The 21,335-nt window shown below is 36.9% G+C and overlaps 1 protein-coding gene across 2 annotated transcripts in view; it reads left to right on the top strand.

The window, feature by feature from the left end:
* Positions 1-21,335, top strand: part of NAV2 (neuron navigator 2) — a 298,412-nt gene that overhangs the window by 80,849 nt on the left and 196,228 nt on the right. For both annotated transcript variants that reach the window (XM_070935086.1, XM_070935079.1), the window contains exons 2-3: positions 5,416-5,533; positions 18,954-19,006. In XM_070935086.1, the coding sequence (XP_070791187.1) occupies positions 5,416-5,533; positions 18,954-19,006 (171 nt within the window). The remainder of the gene's footprint in view (positions 1-5,415; positions 5,534-18,953; positions 19,007-21,335) is intronic.

Raw genomic sequence — 21,335 nt, 5'->3', positions numbered from 1 at the left:
CAGACCAAAGAACTGCTTCCACTTCTGATTTGGCTGCCAAGGAGAACATACCGTTTCCCAAAAAGCTATTTGCTTGTTTCCCAGCTGTGAGAATATCGATGTTCTGGAAGACTTTTCATAAGGCTGACACTGTGGCTTCCTGATATTACTGCCATAACCAATAAAGAGAGTGAATGGCTAGTCATAGTCACACCGGCAGGTCCTCCAAAAATGAAGATCATAAAATGGAGAGGATAGTCTCTTTTATGCCTGCTTATTTCCCCCAGGCCTGGTTGCATTTTTTCAGAGGTCTTCTCTATTATAGACTGGCAGTTGTTAAATTCCATAGTTGAAAAGAGCTATTTCACTCCAAAAGTGAAATCATAGGTTGGAGAACTGATATTGTTCCCTCTGCATTATCCCTCTATATGTTACTCTCAGCCCTAAATAATGCTGTTTAAGATGATTAATTCTATTTTTTACCTTACTGTTAAGAATTTCAACAAAATAACAATATTGGCTTATAAGCATCACTTGAAAATTTACTAGAAGCCATCTGGAGACCTGTTTAAGGATGAAGTGTGTCATGTTTGAATTTGCTTGTAACCCAGGTTCTAGCTCTTATTCTTCTCATTGCCTGAGTAGGATTTGAATGCATACAACTATGTATTGTACATCTGCAGTACTCCTTGCCATATTGAACATTTGGTTTGCCACATTTCATAACAATTTAGATCTCTGCAGTAACACACACATACATATTATGTTGTTATGTTTATATATATAATGTTTATATACCCTGTTTCCCTGAAAATAAGACATCTGATAATAAGCCCAATCGGGCTTTTGAGTGCATGCGCTAAAATAAGCCTCCCCCAAAAATAAGCCCTACCCAAAAATATTTAAATGCAGAGCTGGAAATCAGATAAGATGTCAAGGGAAGCCCCATCTTGTTCCACAGGCCCCAAAATAATAAGACTTCCTCAAAAATAAGGCCAAGCGCTTATTCCGGGGTTAAAAAAATATAAGACAGGGTCTTATTTTCGGGAAAACACGGTATATAATACAATATATTACAGAATATCATGTTATCAGATTTCTTGCCTATTTATCAAGTCATTCTAGCTGAAATTTTAGATCAAATAAATTTTATCTCAAATTAATGAGTTTGTTAAGTTACAAAGTCAAACATAAAAAAATTCTTTCAATTTCAATGGGAACGTTTGCACACAGGATAGCCTTCTTCGTGTCTGATGAATACATTAATTAATCTCTCATGGTCTGGGTTCACAAACCATGGGCATTGGGCTGTCAAAGCTTTTGACAACACGACACTTTTGAGAAGCAGAATTGCATATTTTCCTCACTCTGTTGTTTTTTAATTATCCTAATTTTAGAAGAGATACTTCCTTAGGCCTTATTTTCGTTTCTTGCAGGCGATGTTCTGTTTGCATTAACTTTATGAAAATATCTGTCAAACTCTTGATTGCTCACCTTTAGTGTTTCAGCAATGAACTGAAAACTGCTGGGTTATATTTGCAAAAGCAGTGTTGATGTGTCACACCCTGAATTCACATCTAAAGTATGAAAAGTGAATGTGAAAGTCTATATATAAAATAACCTTCATGCAGCTGTGAGATGCAATTGTTGTAATCCTGCAGCAGTTAGTTATATATGTGTGTGTGTGTGTGTGTGAGTACAGCCACAACCCTGAGATACAAACAGGATGGTCTTCTAAATGAAACAACCAGTTAATAGGCATGTAAGTGGCACAGCCAGTGAGACCAAAGTGCTGAGATATGATTTCCCACACCAGGCCATTTCCCCCCTCCTCTCACGTATCTTTCTAGACACTGGTACTTTTCCTTACACTTAGTTCCTGGCACTTCTGGGTTGTCAAGGCCTTTAGTTGGGCTTCTGCTGCTGTTTTTGTTTTACTTTTTTAAACAATTTGCCTGCCACATCCTGACAAGGTATACAGGGTTATCTTCTCTACTAGTTAGGATAATTCAGTTATCTAACTTTTTTTAAAAAAAAAATAACTAGTTTTTGCAAAGTGGACCAAACAGACTGGCACTTCTGGATGCAATTCTATCACAGGTAAATAACCAGAAGCATTTGTTGAGTTCAAAGCACAGAAAACTTTATTATTGCCATTTATACATAAGAATCTAACCAGCTAATGGTCAAAGCTAAATCAGTGCTAGATAAAGTCAATGGAATTCACAGGAGGGAAATGGATTTTGGTCTCTTGTGCCTGTGCAATGATTCCAAAGTGATGACATCTTTAACTCCGCCTCCAGTTCAACCTGCTTTTCTACAAATTCTAGTTTGTAACACAGTTTGTGAGAAGTGTTGATTTTTATCCCCCCATTGACAAATTATCACCTCAAAGTACTTTCTAATCTAAATGAGGATTGTTCTATCATCAGAAGTTTACTGTGATGGAGATAGCACTTGAAGAAAGAAACTATGGGGAGGCAAGCTGTAGATGGGAACTGCTTTCATCACAACTAGTAGGGCACATGTTTTATTAGACAATCCTCTACTGCTGGAAATCTTCTGCCTGAAAACCCTAATGGGAGCACTACCTGCTGAGAGATGATAGTTTCTATAGATACAAACTAACAATGTCATTCATTATACAGCAACTTCATATGCTGATGAGCTCTGAAAATGATTGTATTTTTGCTCAGAAATAAATACAGTTTCAAGAAGGATAATGTTCAGGAAAACCAACATAACAAATTTCCTCAGTCTGTTACAATCTTCAACTGCTTTTTTTATCTCTTCAGTCCCTTGAAATTTTAGATAGCTTTTGATTCATTAATTACAGGAAGAGGGAACATTGGAAATCACAGTATGCTGTCAGTAGTTCCTATCTCAAACAACCGAGTTGGGACTTATACTGTTGAATCTAAGTGTGAAAAGGAAAACAGCGGAAACCTTAAGTTACAACGCCTAGCAGCAAGGAGCCTTCTGTTTGTGTTCCATAATTGGTTTGATGTATAATGTATAATAAGGAAGCTAGCAATGAATATAAAGTAAGAAATTAAAAATGAGAAATGACCTGGCTAATTTAGTGTTCATAATATTGAGCTAGAAAACAAAAATGCAGGATATATATTTTTCTCCCAGTACATACAATTTTATCAGATTCAAATAAACATGTGTTCCTTTCAGCAAATTGATTGTAGTAATGACATCTTTGATATTCAAAGATGTCAGGAAACAGCTTTTTCCACACCTTATTTCTAGAACATAGCTGTTTATCATGTGTTATCACTAACCTTGCTTCTTTCATTCTTCTGCTTTGGTCAAGCAAAATAATTGGCCATTTATGCATTTACCATTCTGAGATTTTAACTAAATAGCAAAAGTGCTCTTTACAATTTTTTCCCCACTATGATGCTGAAAATTTATGTAAAAGTGATGTGTCAAGAGGACACTTCACACAGTGATAACAGAACAGAATACTTTATTGGCCAAGTGTGATTAGACACACAAAGAAATTTGTCTCCGGTACATCAGCTCTCAGCGTGCATGCAAAACAACAAAGTAATAATCATATATCAAAGTAATATTAATCATAATGATACCAATAAGAGAAGGTAGTGGAAAAGATGAGAAGGATAAAAGTAATACAGCCATATTATATGGGTAAATATACTTAGATATAAGACAGAACTGTGGAAATTAAGTGTTCAGCAAAGTGATGGCATGAGAAAAAAAACTCTCTCTGTGTCTAGTTGTTTTGGCATGCAGTGTCCTGTAGAAGCATCCCACAGGGAGGAGTTGAAACGGTTTATGTTCTGGATGCGAACGGTCTATAAATATTTTCTCAGCCCTCTTTCTGGCTCGTGCAGTATACAGGTCCTCAATGGAAGGCAGGCTGGTAGCAATTGTTTTTTCTGCAGTCCTAACTATCCATTGAAATCTGTACATGTCTTCAGTAATGAGTGTAATAATGTAATGAGTAATGAGATATAATATTATAAAATTGGAAAGGTGGGCCCTATGTAGATTATCTTGAGTATTTGGAGAACAAGTGGGGTATAAATCTAACAAATAATTAATACAACTGAATATAGCAAAAGACAACTGAAAACACTGTTCATCCATCTAACTCTTACAACACACTTTTCAAAATAGCAATAGCACTTAGACTTATATACCACTCCTTAGAGCTTTACAGCATTCTCTGAATGGTTTACAAAGTCAGACTCCTCCAACAATCTGGGTCCTCATTTTATTGACCTCGGAAGAATGGAAGGTTGAGTCAACCTCAAGCCTTTTAGGATTGAACTCCAGACTGTATGTAGAGTTAGCCTGCAATACTGCATTCTACCACCGCACCACCTGGGGTTTTCACTGGCGGACCTGACTGGACATAAACAACCACCTTTTATGAATCTTTTTATTTAGAAGCACTTTCCATTGTTTACAGTAGGGCTTCCTTTCAAATTGTTTGTATGAAGATATCTGCCTTTATAATTTCAGAAGTGGAGCAAAGTTTTGCATTTCAAATGCCAATGTACATTTTAACTGCATCAGTGCTTTCCAGGATGCAGAGTTAATGGTTTTAGCTTGAGTTACTTGTTTCTAAGACTTTGTTTTATGTCTGGTTTTATTTATTTATTTATTATTATCAAATTTATTATCAAATTAAGCAAGTTAAGCAAGTTGGAACATAGTTACATCAAATAGGAATCAGCCATGTACGTTTTTGTGAATATGCAAGTTTGTATATGTGTACACCCTCTTGGAAATACTAACAGAGGAGAAATTGTCAAGATTCATAGACTTTTTAAGCTGTTTGTGGGGGGGGGGAACCACTTTGCATATTACAAACCTTACCCTGAATAGCCCTTTTACAACTGTTGACAATCCAGTGCTATGCGGTAGTGGCTAATGTAATTTACATTTCTGGTTAACTGCAATTTAAAAGAATGTATCCATTTAAAGTACCCTAATTATTTACTTTTACGAAACTTGGTGTAAACATATGCACAATCATACATTTCAGTATCGGTATGGCTTCTTGATAAGGATACAAAAGGCAAATGTCGACTTTAGTAGAGAAATCCAACCCAGTCTCTTATGCAGACTGTTTAGTTCCAGGTCTGATAACTTATTAATTCAGACTGTAGCATGTTTAGAAGCTTTCTTTAGTTTCCTCCTGCTCTGATGTCAAATTTCTCTATACAAGAAAGCCCTGGTATAATAAGCTGAATACTTGATCAGCACAATGCCTTGAATTTTAATGTTGCTAACTTTGCTTCAAACTGGTTTGGGAGAAGAAGGGAAACACTTTGTCTCACTTGTTCCAGAGGCTGCCAAAGTTGGGGGGGGTTGGCTTTCGTTAATTTTAAGTGAGAAATTAATGATTTCAACAGAAAAGGGCCTAACTTTGGCTCTCTTTTTTCCTTTCCACAGATTTATACAGATTGGGCCAATCATTATCTAGCAAAATCTGGCCATAAACGTTTGATAAAAGATCTGCAGCAAGATGTGACCGATGGAGTTTTACTGGCCGAAATCATCCAGGTTGTAGGTGAGTAAATATGCCTTTTCTTTTTGGCATAGCTGCAATGTTTTTGCCCAGACTGTTTTCTGTCAGACCAATAACTAAACTACATTTAGCTGTGACATTACACATAAGGTGTAATTGTACGAGCTTTAAAAATATATGCATATGGTTCATACATTGCTGTTCTTGTAAGTTTATTAAAAGGTCCTACAGAGTATTATGGAAAAGAATTACAGGGTTCTCAAACTTTACTTAACATTTTTTTAATTACCCAGTGTTGCTGCTAGCGCTGTCTAGTCTTATATATTTATTTTTGATTCTTCTTTTATCTTTGATTAAAGCTGAAATCATTTATACTTTAACTGAAGTCTTGACTTTAGAAACAAGGGATAAAGTGTAGGCATTAAGATTGCAGGTTTCACAATCTTGTGATTTTTTTTTTAACAAAAACTTAACTGCTAAAGGGGCTCTCCTAAACATTTATTTGAGAAACAAATGTGAAGCTCAGTGGTGATCCCAAAGCTTTAGCGATATGGATTCAAGGCTGTAGCCAGACAAATCACAGATGAATTTGAGGCCTCGAAACTTTTCATGATGAAAGTATGGCATTTTACTTTTGAGTTGTATGCTGTTACATACGCTCTAAAAGTCGATTTGATCAGAATAAAGTAATGGAGTAATGGAGCAAGGCCAAAATTTCATTTCATTTTATTTAAATTAGATTTAAATTTAATTGTGCAATTAATATGATTAATCTCACTGCTTCCCACAGTGACCCTCTTATACTCTAAAGAGTTACCTTAAATAGTTACAGTTTTTCAAGTATCAAAGAATTTTCTCATTAGCTAGATTTGATGTCTTAAGACAAATCTCTAAATCAGAATGACTTTATCTTAGGCATCTATGGAGACAATAGAGTATTTTTTTTCTTTTTTGCAACCTGCATAAAACTTTATGAGAATACCTTATCTATTCATTATTTAAAAACTCCTTACAGTTTTATGTATATACAAAAAGTCCAGGAATCTGTTATCTTTTAAGTTACACAATTATATATCAAAGAGCAGATACACATTTCAGATTAAAAATTATACAATGTAGATATGAACTGAACTTTCAATGAAAGTAGCCATATAATCCTGGGACAACAGTGAAAATTATCATTCAGGGAATCCTGCTACATTTTTTTAAAAAGAATTTTAATGTGTGTCTTTTATGGCACATAAATGTCATATAAAGAATTAGGAAGACCTTAATGCACTGTCATGGCCTTTTGCAATTTGATTCTCTCTTCTTCTGTGGGTGCATGGCCCAGACCTGCAAAGTTCTGATGACATGTTTTGGAAGTAACTGTTATTTATGGATGACCTGCGTAACCTTAAGACCTGAATCTGTCTTTATATCTGGTCTGGAAATCTCAGTTGGAAAAAAATTCAGAAGCACTCAGAAGCCAGAAACTGTATCATGCCATATCAAGAAACTAGATCAAGCCATGCAGAAAATGTCATGCAGATGGTGGTTTGTTTCTGGGAGAAATGAAAAGCATTGGTTTTTAGCTTTCAAACTCTTGCAGCAGACCTGAGCAAGTTTTTTTTTTTTTTAGCCAAGGGTAATAAGTAACATATTTAGGGTTGAAAGAATAGAATATACATGTGGGCAGAGCAAGGCTGGAGTCTTGTATTGTGTTCTTTCTTTGACAATAATGATATGCATGGATATGTGTGTGGGGGGAGTATGGGGTATGTATGTATGTATGTATGTATGTATGTATGTATGTATGTAGTGACTTTGATTTGCCACCTGGTGACTAGACAAAGATTTCAGAAAAGGTTTGCCATTGTCTTCTTCCTAGAAATGATAAAAAGTGACTGGCCAAAGGTCACCTAGCAGACTTTTTGCCTTAAGGGAGGACTATACCTCACAGTTTCCTGTCTTCTAGCCTGATGCTTTAATCTTTAGGCCAAACTGGCTGTACTAATAGTCCTGGACCATTCCTTTAGTGACCATTTAAAGTTACAACTGCACTGAAAAAGTGACTTATGACCGTTTTTCACATGTATGACCACTGCAGGGATGTAGTGGCTCAGTGGTTAAGACGCTGAGCTTGTCGATCGAAAGGTGGCACTTCAGCGGTTCGAATCGCTAGTGCCACGGCATGGGGTGAGCTCCTGTTACTTGTCCCAGCTTCTGCCAAACTAGCAGTTCAAAAGCATGTAAAAATGCAAATTTTTTACCACCTTTGGTGGGAAGGTAACAGCGTTCCATGCGCCTTTGGTATTTAGTCATGCCAGCCACATGACCATGGAGATTGTCTTCAGACAGCGCTGGCTCTTTGATTTTGAAATGGAGATGAGCACCGCCCCCTAGAGTCGGGAACGACTAGCCCATGTATGCGAGGGGAACCTTTACCTTTATGACCACTGCATGGTCATGTGATCAGAATTTGGATGCTTGGCGGTGGTTCATATTTAGGACTGTTGCAATGTCCCAGGGTTGTGTGATCACCTTTTGCGACCTTTTGACAAGCAAAGTTAGTGAGGAAGCCAGATTCACTTAACAGCCCTGTTACTAAACTGCTGTGATTCACTTAAAAATGTGGCAACAAAGGTCATAAATGGGGCAAAGCTCACTTAACAACTGTCTCATTAAGCAACAGAAATTTTGGGCTGAATTGTGGTCATCACTCAAGGATTACCTGTATTCATATTATAGGGCATATATAACATTTAATATATTACATATATTAAATGTTAGAAGCTCTACCATCAGTTTTTAGCAGTTTTTAGTATTGCAGGCTAATTCTGCTGACTGCCAGAAGTTCAATCCTGACTGGCTCAAGGTTGACTCAGCCTTCCATTCTTCCAAGGTTGGTAAAATAAGGACCCAGATTGTTGGGGTAAATATGCTGGTCCTTTAAGCCGCTTAGAGAGGGCCTTAAAGCACTGTGAAGTCAAAGTGCTATTGCTATTTTACAAGATAGTGTGGTACTATAGCAGAGAATGTAGAAAAATAACAGGTTTTATTGGATAAAACAGAGACTGATGTTCGGAATGATTTGAATTTGGGATTTAACAATTTTTGGCTTATAAAAATGATATGGAAAAAGACGTAGCTCCAAATATGGATTTTTAAATCCCAGTATATAAGTGTTGTGGAAAACAGTGTCAAAATGGATTTACCATTTGACCAATGGACCATTTGATGTTTTAATTATTATTTGTATATCCCCTTTAATTATAAGAAGTTATGTTGTATTTACAACAGCAATGTATGGAAAATCAAATCAACTTTGTCTGAGAAGAGACAAAGAGAAACTGCTCAATCTACTCCAGGAAGGAGACAAGGAGAAACTGATAAGAAATCAGTTTGTGGGTCACCACTCGATTGGAACTAAGATTAGACTTTTTGTAAAAAAAAAAAAAAAAAAAATGAAAAGAAAATGCATAAATTGCATCTATCTGATGAGGATTAAAACATATCTGTTATGGCGTCTGGCATCTGTTAATGGAATTTTTTAAAGACCAGGATTGTATAGCAAGGATATACAATTTGTAAATGGGGAAAGATTTTTTTTGTTTGTTTTATCTCTTTAGATATAATGGTAAGCTTGGATTATAAAATTGAAATTTTTGATTAAAATTAAAATATGTGTTCATATTTCTGGTAACTATTAGTAGACTTTTGTTGATTGGGATTGAATGATGTGGTTTCTGTAATTTGACTATTAATAAGGTGAATAATAGAAAGAAGAGATTTTTTCTAAAAAAATTATAATACTAGAGAAGAATAATATCAAATTAGCCAAATTATTTATACTTGTCTGGAGGGAAGAGGAACTCATTCATTTTTCTTCATTTCTTGACTTTTTAATATTTTTCTTATGTGTATTTTTTTTAATATTTGTAAATTTTAACAAAAATATTTTAGAAAAAGAGCAATCAGAACTAGAGATTTCTATTATTAGAGAATGGGAGAGTGTCTTAACTTCTGTAGTAAGAGCGTCAATGGACCTCAAATTACAATGTATACAGCAAAAATAATATATAAAATTGATTGGACTTCCATTACATTTGTGATTTAATTCTCTTTTGCTGACTTGTTTTCTGCTGTTGGTTTGCAGTTGCTCTGAACCGATAATTTTGCTCTCCCTTCCCACCCGATAACGCTTTTCAAATGAAATCCCTGTTTAAACACACCTGCTCCTATTTTAATCTCCAAAATTAGCACTGAAAGAATTGTAGTCATTTGCATCCCAAATGTTTTAAGCCTAGGCACATTGAATTTCATTGCCACTTCTGAACTGGTAACAAACACTTATGCTGACTGCAGCAGCAGCTTTTGTAAAACTGATAAAATGGGAATCAGAACATCACACCTCCTTAAGGAACCTAAGAGGAGAGCCACTAATTCTGACATTCTTGTGGCTACGGGCTAATCCAGCCATCTCCACATCCTTTGCGCTGCAGGTCACATTATCTCTAGTGAGACTGGATAAAAGTCGATGAATGTTGTAATCCAAAACACCTGGAAGCTGGTGGGAGGGTTGCCGAAGTGAAAGTAATTCTGAATGTAGAATCTAATATAAAGCACTCAAGTGCTACAGATTCATGATTTCCACATTACTGTGGCTATTCTACCCTCAGAATTCCTTGTGACTACAGATTGTGATATGTCAAATAAAGATCTGCTTGCCAATGCATGTAATTCCCTAGCTATAGATGGGAGCCCTCTCCCCACTTCCCATGACATGGCCATGAGCTGGACTGAGCATCTGCAGTTTACTTTAAAAAAAGGAAAAAAAAAAAGCATTCATGGAGTTGCTAATTGTGCAAATGGGTATTGCATCTAGTTTGGCCTCTGCCGTATCAGGGCTCAATTCACTTGCATGCTAATGACAGTCATTAGCATAACAACTAAGCTCATAGTGCAGGGAGCTCTCATTTATATATGATCTGTGTTTTCCTCTTTGTATGCAGGGGGTACAGGACTGTTTAAATATAAACAAATACTTACTCCACAATCATCTTGAAAGGGCTTTAGAAACATATTAAGTGTTTGAAAGCAGCCTGTTAAAATTTAAAAAAAAATGCCTAACAACTTTTAATGTGAAATTAAACAGCTCTCTGGGTATTCAGATAAATCAGATTTGTTTGGGTTCTCAGAAAATTGCAATACATGGTGGGGCAGTGGTTAGAGTGTAGTACTGCAGGCTAATTCTGCTAACTGCCGACTGCCAGCAGTTTGGCAGTTCAATTCTCACCGGCTCAAGTTTGACTCACCTTCTATCCTCCCGAGTCAGTAAAATGAGGACCCAGATTATTCAGGGGCAATATGCTGATTCTGTAAACCGCTTAGAGAGGGCTGTAAAGCACTGTGAAGCAGTATATAAGTCTTAAGTGCGATTGCTATTTTGAAAAGTGGTTGAAAAGAATAGCTATTGCTATGTGACTTTGGTTATCTAAGAAAAGAAAATTTGTGGACAGAACATTTCAGTAGGCCTTCTGATTGTGATTTTTAAATTTTTTTTATTAAGACTTGTTTGCTCGCATTTCCCATTGGTTTCCTACTGAGACACTGCATGGTAGATACCACTGAGCAATTTCTTTGACTTTCTTCAATATACAGCAATGAAATCTTACTCAAATCTTTCTCATGGCATGTATGTCATATGCATATATTAGTGAGAAGCTATCTCTTGAATGAAAATAGAATGTTAATTTTTTTTTAAAAAAAAAATTTAGATGCTGCCCAAGTCCAAAGCAACTCGAACAATAAGAAAAAAATGATGGCAAACGATGTGCCATAAAATCCTACTGAAAAGGCTTCTACATGGGTTATGGTTTATAGCCCCATAATCCATGATCTTAGACATCGCAAATTCCTGTTTTAGGAAACATTATTTGAATTTGTTTTCCTGATAATTCCATCTATTTTAATCTTAATATCTGCATTATGCTAGTATGAATAGGACATAGGATTGTAAAATTTTAAAAGATCAGGGGAAATGCTTCTAAAATGATCAGAGTTGTGAAATTCTTACAAAAAATGATGATAATATTTGTAGTTGATTTGTTTATAGTGACTAAGCATGGAACATAATACAAATATCTGAAATGTACATAATATTGTAGAAACGATTTGGAAGATCTGTTATATTATTTCCTCTTTTAAACCAGCAAGGCCAGTGGGATGGAGGAAGAAGGAATAGAGACTGAAATATTCATTCAATACATATTAAAATATGGATTTCACTACAATAGTCTAACTGGAAAAGGAATAGGATAAGAAAGATGAAACCATCTATGGCTATAAGCCAAGATGGCTAAATACTGTTTATAGAATCAAGAAAGGATGCCTCAAAATATCACTTTGCTGAACAGTGAAAGTAGGAGATAGTGAGAAGATTCAACCCAATATTAGTAGGCTTCCGACTGAAATGTAGTTGGCCACTGTAGGGAAACAGGCCTTTCTGTTCTATTCATTAGATTTATAAATAAAAACCACAATTATTCTCAAAAGAATTTAACAATGGACCGGCTGTATCAGATTGCAATTATAAATGTCTCAACCAAGTTGTGAAAATAATTGAACAGGCACTGGTGAATGGGTGGATGTAAGGGAGATAGATTTATTGATTCTTACACTGCTAAGTGAATGAGCAAAACGGAGAAAAACGGTAGTGGGCGGTGAAAGAAACCATGTTGGTGTGAGTTAGTGATCTGTTGGTGTAATTATTATTATTTTTGAATCGTGAATACCTAAGAGGCATTTTCAGCTGCTATCACATCTCAAACCATTGGCATGTGGTATTATCAACCTTTACTGAAATCAGCAGGGCAGTATTAATCATTGTTTATAGATAGCTGTACTGTTGATCTGACTTTGCAGCTCCCACACTGTTGGCCTCGTTTACTTTTTTTACTTTTTTAACATCTATTTTTTACATTTTTCAGGTTCATGGCATGTTATCAGAGCTGATTGCCTTGTCTTGGTGTCTTTACTACATGTAGTCTTCAACTTACAACGGTTCATTTAGTGACTGTTCAAATTTACAATGGCACTGAAAAGAGCGATTTATGACCATTTTTCACACTTATGACCCTTGCAGCATTCCCATGGTCACGTGATTTAAATTCAGATGCTTGACAACTGGTTCATATTTATGACAGTTGCAGTTTCCTGGGATCATATGATCTCCTTTTGTGACCTTCTGACAAGCAAAGTCAGTGGGAAAGCCAGATTCACTTAGCCAACGGTGTTACTAACTTAACAACTGCAGTGATTCACTTAGCAACTGTGGCAAGAAAAGTTATAAAATGGGACAAATTTGCTTAACAACTTTCTCACTTAGCAACATAAATTCTGGGGTCAATTGTGGTCGTAAGTCGAGGACTACCTGTATTCATGCTGTGTCCTGGTTTTTTGTCTGTGGAGATTTTTGTCATCCAGGTCATGCTTATTCCAATACAGGCTTTTTCAGGAGGCAACTGGACTTTCATGTATTTTTTTTCTTTGAAAACATTTCACTTCTCATCCAAGAAGTTTCTTTAGCTCTGAGTGGATAGTGGGGAATGGAAGGATTTATATTCCTTGCAGGCAAACATCTTCAAAGAAAAAAAACAAGGAAGTCCAGTTGCCTCCTGAAAAAGCACCTTTGGAACTTCTACTTTTTTGGATCTCTTGCCTTTCCTTCCTCCATACACCACAGAAAGATATCTTATGAATTTCAGCCATTTGCCTAAGCGCCATGTTTTTCAGAGTGGCTGCTTGCACTTTCTGGATTGATATGCTGCTATTACTGACATGTGCCCATGACAAAAAGACCTCTGTCACTACATATTGCTGCCCTCTGAACTTTGTTTGCTGAAAGGAATTTGGTTTGCTGGTCACTTTGAATTCTATATATAAGTGAGTAAACCAGCAGCTGCCCAGCAAAGATATTTAAGGAATACTTCACTGTAGTATGTTGGGGGAGAAAACATTCTCTTGCTCTACTCTCTACATTTGACTCTTAGTTCTTTGTGTTTCCATGAAGAAGCTAGTTGCCTTGGAATGTGTCACCAAGAACCTTTAGGCTGACTTCCAGTTTTGAAATTGCCCCTATAGAAGAAATAAATAAAGAGCCTGGTGGCGCAGCAGACTAATAGCTTGTTATTAACATTCAGCTGCCTGCAATTACTGCAAGTTCAAATCTCCCCAGGCTCAAGGTTGACTCAGCCTTCCATCCTTTCTAAGGTAGGTAAATTGAGGACCCAGTTTGTGTGGGCAATAAACTGACTTTGTATAAATATACAAAAGTATAAAGGCTATTGCTTAACGCATTGTAAGCCGCCCTGAGTCTCCGGAGAAGGGTGGCATATAAATCAAATTTAAAAAAAATAAAAAATGCTATGGCACTCCACATTCTGCTTTCACATAGAATTAAGCCATGTAATTTGCTCCTTTGACATGGAAGAAGAGAAAGCCAAAAGCTCATTTTCAGAGAATGTATGCACTACTATTTTATAAATACTTATTTTGGTCAATAGATATCCCCCCCCCAATACTATACTTGCATTGATTCACTGCAATGCAGTGAATCAAAATTCTGTGTCAAAACATATTAGTGGAAGTCTAAGGTTCAGTTATGTAGAAGTATACTATGTTTATACTAACAGGGGTTCCCAAATCCAGGCCAGGACCAGCACTGGTCTGTGGTCCGCCAGGTACCAGGCTGTGCAAGTGAGCATAGCCCCATCCACGCATGTATGGGATTCAGGCAGAGCACATTCAGGCAGAGCACAAAACCAGGGGCCCTCCCCATGTGAAAGAACCACCGTCCATGGAACCAGTCTCTGGTGCCCAAAAGATTGGGGGCCACTGCTATATAACAAATTCACAATGTTTAAAAAAAGAAGCAAAAAAACTTCAAACCTCTTTCCAGTTAGGAGTGTTATAATTATGATAATTTTCTCAAACATCATGATATTTATGTACAATGCACACGGCCTACCCCAAGCACAGCACTGCAATGGGTCCCCTGCAAAAGAAAACACAAATGGTTAATACAGGTATCTACTAAACAAGCTGACAATTGTGTTGACATCCATCACAAAATTCTGTACAAGTGTGTTGGCCATAAACTTTAGATGTGAACGATCATCTTACAGCACAGAAACGGCATTGGTCGCATTGGTTGATGATCTCTGGAGGGCTCGGGACAGGGGTTGTTCCTCTGTCCTGGTCCTATTAGATCTCTCAGCGGCTTTTGATACCATCGACAATGGTATCATGCTGCGCCGGTTGGAGGGGTTAGGAATGGGAGGCACTGTGTTGCAGTGGTTCTCCTCCTTCCTCTCTGACCGTACGCAGTCTGTGTTGGCAGGGGGGCAGAGTTCAACCTCGAGGCGCCTTGTTTGTGGGGTGCCACAAGGGTCAGTCCTCTCACCCCTCTTGTTCAACATTTATGTGAAACCGCTGGGATAGATCATCTGTGGTTTTGGGGTGAAGTACGCTGATGATACTCAGCTGGACCCCGGACCACCCCAATGATGCCCTTGATGTGATGTCCTGGTGCCTGGAGGCCGTGCGGATCTGGATGGGGAGAAACAGGCTCAAACTCAACCCCTCCAAGACCGAGTGGCTGTGGTTTCCGGTGTCGTTCCATCGCTAGTTCCATCGCTGACTATTGGGGGTGAGATCTTGGCCCCCTCAGAGAGGGTTCGCAACTTGGGTGTCCTCCTGGATGCGCGGCTGTCTCTAGAAAATCATGTGACAACTGTGGCCAGGGGGGCTTTTTATCAGGTTCGCCTAATTCACCAGTTGCGTCCCTTTCTGGATTGGGACTCCTTGCGCACAGTCACTCATGCCCTTGTCACTTCCCGTCTGGACTACTGTAATGCTCTCTACATGGGGCTCCCCTTGAAGAGCACCAGGAGGCTCCAACTGGTCCAGAATGTGGCCGCACAGGTGATTATGGGAGCGACAGGCGCGCCCATGTAACACCTCTCCTGTGCGAGCTACTCTGGGAGCCAGAGCGATTCAAGGTGTTGGTTACCATCTTTAGAGCGCTCCATGGCTTAGGACCTGGGTTCTTATAAGATCGCCTTCTGCTACCGATAGCCTCCCACCGGCTAGTACGCTCCCACAGAGAGGGACTCCTCAGGGTACCGTCAGTCAAACAATGTCAACTGGCGACCCCCAGGGGGAGAGCCTTCTCGGTGGGGGCACCCGCCCTCTGGAATGAATTGCCCCTGGAGATACGGATGATCCCTGACCTTCATACCTTTCGCCGTGCCCTCAAGACATTATTGTTCCAACAAGCTGGGCTGGCCTAAACATCAATTTTAATGGGTTGTTTTGTTTTTTAATGATGATGGGGCCAAATTATTTAATATGTTTTTAAATTGCTTTTAAATTTTATATATGTGTTTGTTTTATCTTTGGCTGTGCACCACCCTGAGTCCTTCGGGAGAAGGGCGGTATAAAAATTAGATTAAATAAATAAAATAAATAAATCTTTATACTAGAATTTTATTTATTGATTTATTTGTATAGCCACCCTTCCCACCTAAGTGGTTTTGGATAATTCACAAGAATCCTTTTGAGTTATCAGTTATAGTCTTATGCCATTAGAAGTACCCTCCACATAGAAGGCATTTCACTTCGGCTGACTCCTATTGATACTGTTAACAGAAAATTCAGATAAGCTTTCCAGAATATTTGCACTCTTGCAATGATAGAAAACGTGAAACTGCTGAATCCATCCTTTCAGATTGCTCAGTGGGCTCCCTTTATCTCTGGACCAGGAGTTTTCAAACATTTTCATTCTACAGAACCTGCTATTAAAAATCAATTCTTAGATCAAGAAGCACTAGTGATAGAAATGTGACTGCATTGAAATGAACTTTTAATTCCCCCCCCCCTTAATCTTCACAGAGCCCCATTAGGTTCTCACCAATTTGAAAAGACCTGCTCTAGACTACTACTAGGCTACATAGATCAATTCTATGTTTCTCTTCACTTTTTCAACATTCCACTATGGAACCCATCCATAACTTACAATTTGGCAGCTTGTAAAATTTAGCAGGAATTAACCTGAAGAAAAGCAACTGATTTATTTGATTTTCCTTGTTTAAGCAGTATTCACCAATTTTGACTTGAAAGAGTGCTCAATCCTTTCTTTGGGAAAACAGCTAATTATGTTAGGGCGTTATGCTTTGATGTCTAAAATAACTTCATATTAGAAAAGTAAATAGTTTAGTCCAATTTTAACTGGAAGGCATGTTTAGATTATAATTTACTTTATGGATTTGCACTACATCCTAAATTTGGGTTTTTAAATGTTTAGAATTATATTTCAGTTCGGTTAGAAAATGGATTTTAGTGTTGACCTAATTTATTATAGTTCATAATAATAGTTACTGATTTATACTGTGTTAATCAACACTGCCTGACTTGATTTTCCTTGCCTCACACCTTCTAATTATTCACTTCCTTTTTTCCCACACATATGAAGACACTATACTGCAGCCAGCACTCATGATTGGTAACCATTGTGAAAAGGTACTGGCTGGAAAACTATGATGGCATGCTGTTATCAGATAGTGCAGTGACAATTTATATTCAGGACAAATGAGAACTCAATCTTCTTTCTTGGCAGTGTAGAACTTTTTTTAAAAAAAAAAATAATAGCCAAATATACAAATATATAGAACCTATGCTGATAACATGGGAAATGAGATATTATTTCTTTTTTGTGTGTGTAAAGTTGGGAGCCAAGGAGTTTTACTCCTTTAGAACTTCATAGCTCATGAGACAAGTCACTAACTAAATGATGTTTCCACTTTCCTATTGGTCAGCTGGTGGGAGCTCTGATTGGCCAATGGTGCTCCTTGCTGCTCTGTGTTCCAAGAGCAACGGGAGCAGCAATGATTAGGCAGTGATCTTTAAAACATTTCGGAGGAATTGAATGGAAACAATGTCATGAGGAAATTCCATTTTCACTTCTTGTTCAGTCTTTCTGATTACCTTGATACCATTGGCTGTACTGTTAGATTTACCATAGGAGGCCTGTAAAAGCCTTCCAAATGAACCAGCCAGTGTTTGTATGAATGGCATCACTCTCAATAGTCTATGTCTTAAATCCAGCAAGCCCTGTGTCTACATACAAAAGATAGTGGGTATTTTTATTTTATAAGTTAACCATGTTTAGCCAAGTTTGCCAAATCCTACAGGATCCATCCATTCAATTTTTATATACAGAGTATTAGGATTCTTTCCTTATTAAATCTGTGTTTGCAATCATTCAAGAATATGGCTAGCATTGGAAAATCAAAGCATTGGTGTCTTCAGTAAATTTGTGTTTTATATGAATGCTTTTCTGTCTGCAATGCCTTACATGAGTTTTTAAGGGCTAATATAGCATATGGAATTTATGGCTTTCTTCAAGATCATTACATTATCCTCATGTACCTTATCATTGGCCATGCAAGCAAGATCTGCTGAAAATTGTAGTTTAGCAACATCTTATTTATTTATTTGTTTGTTTGTTTGTTTGTTTTGTCAACAAGTACAAGGAACAAGTATCAGTATAGACATAGACATGGACACATGAAAAAATGGCACAAATAAATGGATATAAATAAGCAAAACATAGCCATAAACACATAAAATGAGTACATATAAATGGGGACAGTGGGACAGTAGGACAGGGACGGCAGGCACGCTATCAAGGTAGGTTGGCTATCTTGATAGCCAAAGGAGATAAGTGTCTATTTATGAACTCTTTATTTTCATTCTTTCATTCAGGTACTCCCTTTTCACAGCAGAGGCTGTATCAAAATAACTTGATATGATGCTTCAAAATAATTGAGACAGCTGCTGGATTAGAGAAAATGGCATCTGTTTGAATTAGAATTCTGAGTATCACACAATTAAATCGCATTACCACACAATTAAAGTGCATAGCACTGTATTTGCACGATGAGCATTGGAATTTTGTATGTGTGGCTTGGTAGAGAGACCTTGGAAATCTAGAAACGTCAGTACCAGAGACAGTAAATGAGAATTTTCTTTTGGATGTTATTTGGGTTATACAAATCCACAATTTATTAAATAAAAATCCAATGGTGAAGTCGTGCATGTTGCTTTCATATTTGAAATATCAGGCTGTTAAACTCTGCCCATCACTTTAAGAAAAACTGCCAGCCCAGTTGTCTCCTTTTGAGATGGCAGTGACCTTCTCCAGCTGTCTCAGGAAGAATGGTTCAGGAGAAAATATTCAGTCGGGTGACTCTTTATGTTTAACACATTTGTTTTGATTGGGCAATCACAACTCTAGGCTGTTTGATTTAGTTGCAACAAGTGCTTTGGATAACTACACCAGATGTCTTTAAAACAGATTTGGTTTCTGTGTAGGTGTGCGTGCATGTATTGTTCAAATTATTTTTCTTTTCATTTTTAGCAAATGAGAAGATTGAAGACATCAATGGCTGTCCAAAGAACAGATCTCAAATGGTAAGATTTTTCTTTGTTCTATAATTCAATTTTCCTCTTTTTTTGCTGATGGGTAGCAAATGGATTGATGGATAGAATAGATGTAGCATTAGATTTGGTTATGCTGTTTTCCTAAATTATAGGTACATTCATAAAGAAATTAGTCCAAAGTCAGTGGGATTTTGTTCTGAATCAAGCTATTTAGCATTTAATAAATCAATATTCCTTTCTTAAACAGCCTTCAAAGATATCCAAGCAACAACAAAAATAGCAACTGTCAATTTATAATTGCTTCTATTATTTTTTTGGCAAGGGACAAAATAGCTTCAATTCCTGCCGGTTTATGGGTTTATTATAATATCTCTAACTTCTACATCTGTTAAATTCATGTAATCATCTACGTAAATAGAGATAGAAATATGGATATATAGTAAATGTAGACAGAGATACATAGATATGAAATATGTTCATAATATTGATTTGTTGCACTAGTAAAAGCAGCACTAATTCAGCTTTTATGTATACTATTTAATATTACAGAGGTGTAAGTACAAGGCTGTGACATTTAGAAAAATATAGTAAATGGATAAGTAGAGCACAATGTTTCACAACTATCAAAATGTAATAATAATAAATATATGGTTTAGCAAATTATCATTTTATTAAACTCTGCGTATTTGGAGAACTTTTGTAAATTTGCTTTGGATGAAATCCTATTTGGTTTAGAATAACATATGCCATATAAGCATAGAATTGGTAATTTAAAGCATTCATAAATTGATTGTAATTTAAAGCAAGCAATGTCAGGACTGCATATGTTGCAATCTAACACGTCCAAGTGGCCACAGAAGGCATTTTAGTTAAAAATAGCATGGAAATATTGCGCACAAGTTCTGCAAAAGCTGCAAGTACCCTTTCTAAAAAGCTTTTTTTAAAAAAAGGCCAGATGCATAGCCCTTGAAATGTGTATTGCCTACAAACAACCCAGATTTATTTCACCCTAGTGTAAATGCATGCTGGTATGATCAGGGCTGAGATGCACAGATTTGTGTTTTATCAAAAAACATATGGTTTTTATACAGAAGTTATGCTGAGAACATCACATCTTCTGACAAATCACCCACAATGGTGTTTTACCTAAAGCAAACAATGCATATTCTCAGTGGCTTCAACTAATGGTTTTACCGTCTTAGCAATTTCTGCCTTAACTGTAGTGGCAATGAAAGATGGCAGTGTAATTTAAAACATGTGTATTATCTCATATGCATACACAAAGAAAGAAGGTAGCACAATGCAATTGTTATCAAAATTGAACAGTTGGAATAAATGTTCCCGTATTAGAAGGAGGAGTTCAACATTTGGCCATAAGAAGCCAAAGGAAGTAGTGAGACATCCATCTAGCAATATCAGACACACAGCAAGAAATATAACCTTGATAAAGGAACCACAAGTTTATCTTATCATTAGAACAGGAAATAGTTGTGGTCCTTGTGGTGAACTGGTACATCTAAATTGTTCTGTGTTGGGCTTAGATGTCCTGAAAGGTACCTTTGGATTCTCTATGGCTTCTCATTTCCACTTGGATTTATTTGCTTTAATCTCATCTTGGATGTTTTGAAAACGTAACACGGAAATGATTTCAAGACCTAGCGTGAATAAATGCAGACAGCTGGATTAACTTTTCAAATATCCTTTCTTGGGAGAATTTCCGATTGGAGAGTAAAAGCCATCTTAACACCACGGATTTAGCTGACTTTGAAAGTGATTGGCCACCTAAGAAATTACACCCACACCACACACCACACACCCACACCCACAAACACACACACATACACACACAGTCTTGGTCTTGCCATTTTTGCACTGTAAATTCCATGCAAAAATAGGTTTAGAAATGCATGGTGTTTTATTTAAAAATGTAATTTTAGAATAATTTTCTTTTAATCAATAGTTGGCATTTGTCTTAGGTAATATACTTTCCTTCCTTCATACACTGTTAATATATTTTAAATATTGATATATTAGAAGATAATACAATGCACTGTTAATATATGTACACCAAGCAGGTCATAAGGAAATTCAGTATTAAAAGCAACTTATCATTAAAAGCTTAAGAATCTTGGAATCAGGTCAGGACAAAAGTATGTTCAAATAAGAGCATTTTAATAATCCTTTTCAATGTTGGGAAAGAAAGTGCTAAGTGATCCCTCTGAAGGAAGGAATTAACTACTGAGAAGATGCTGAAAATCAGCATCAGCATCTTGTAAATTCTGAATATGCAGACAAAGTTAAATGATTATCCTTTGGATAGCGAAACTATGTATTTTGGTAAAAGGCCATCATTTAATTT

This window comes from Pituophis catenifer, unplaced genomic scaffold, assembly GCF_029215685.1.
Source record: "Pituophis catenifer annectens isolate HBS135680 unplaced genomic scaffold, rPitCat1.0.hap2 SCAF_1, whole genome shotgun sequence".
In the NCBI taxonomy this organism is placed as follows: Eukaryota; Metazoa; Chordata; class Lepidosauria; order Squamata; family Colubridae; genus Pituophis; species Pituophis catenifer.
Note: the sequence above shows the minus strand (reverse complement) of the source record. Positions and strands in the feature narration are given on the sequence as shown.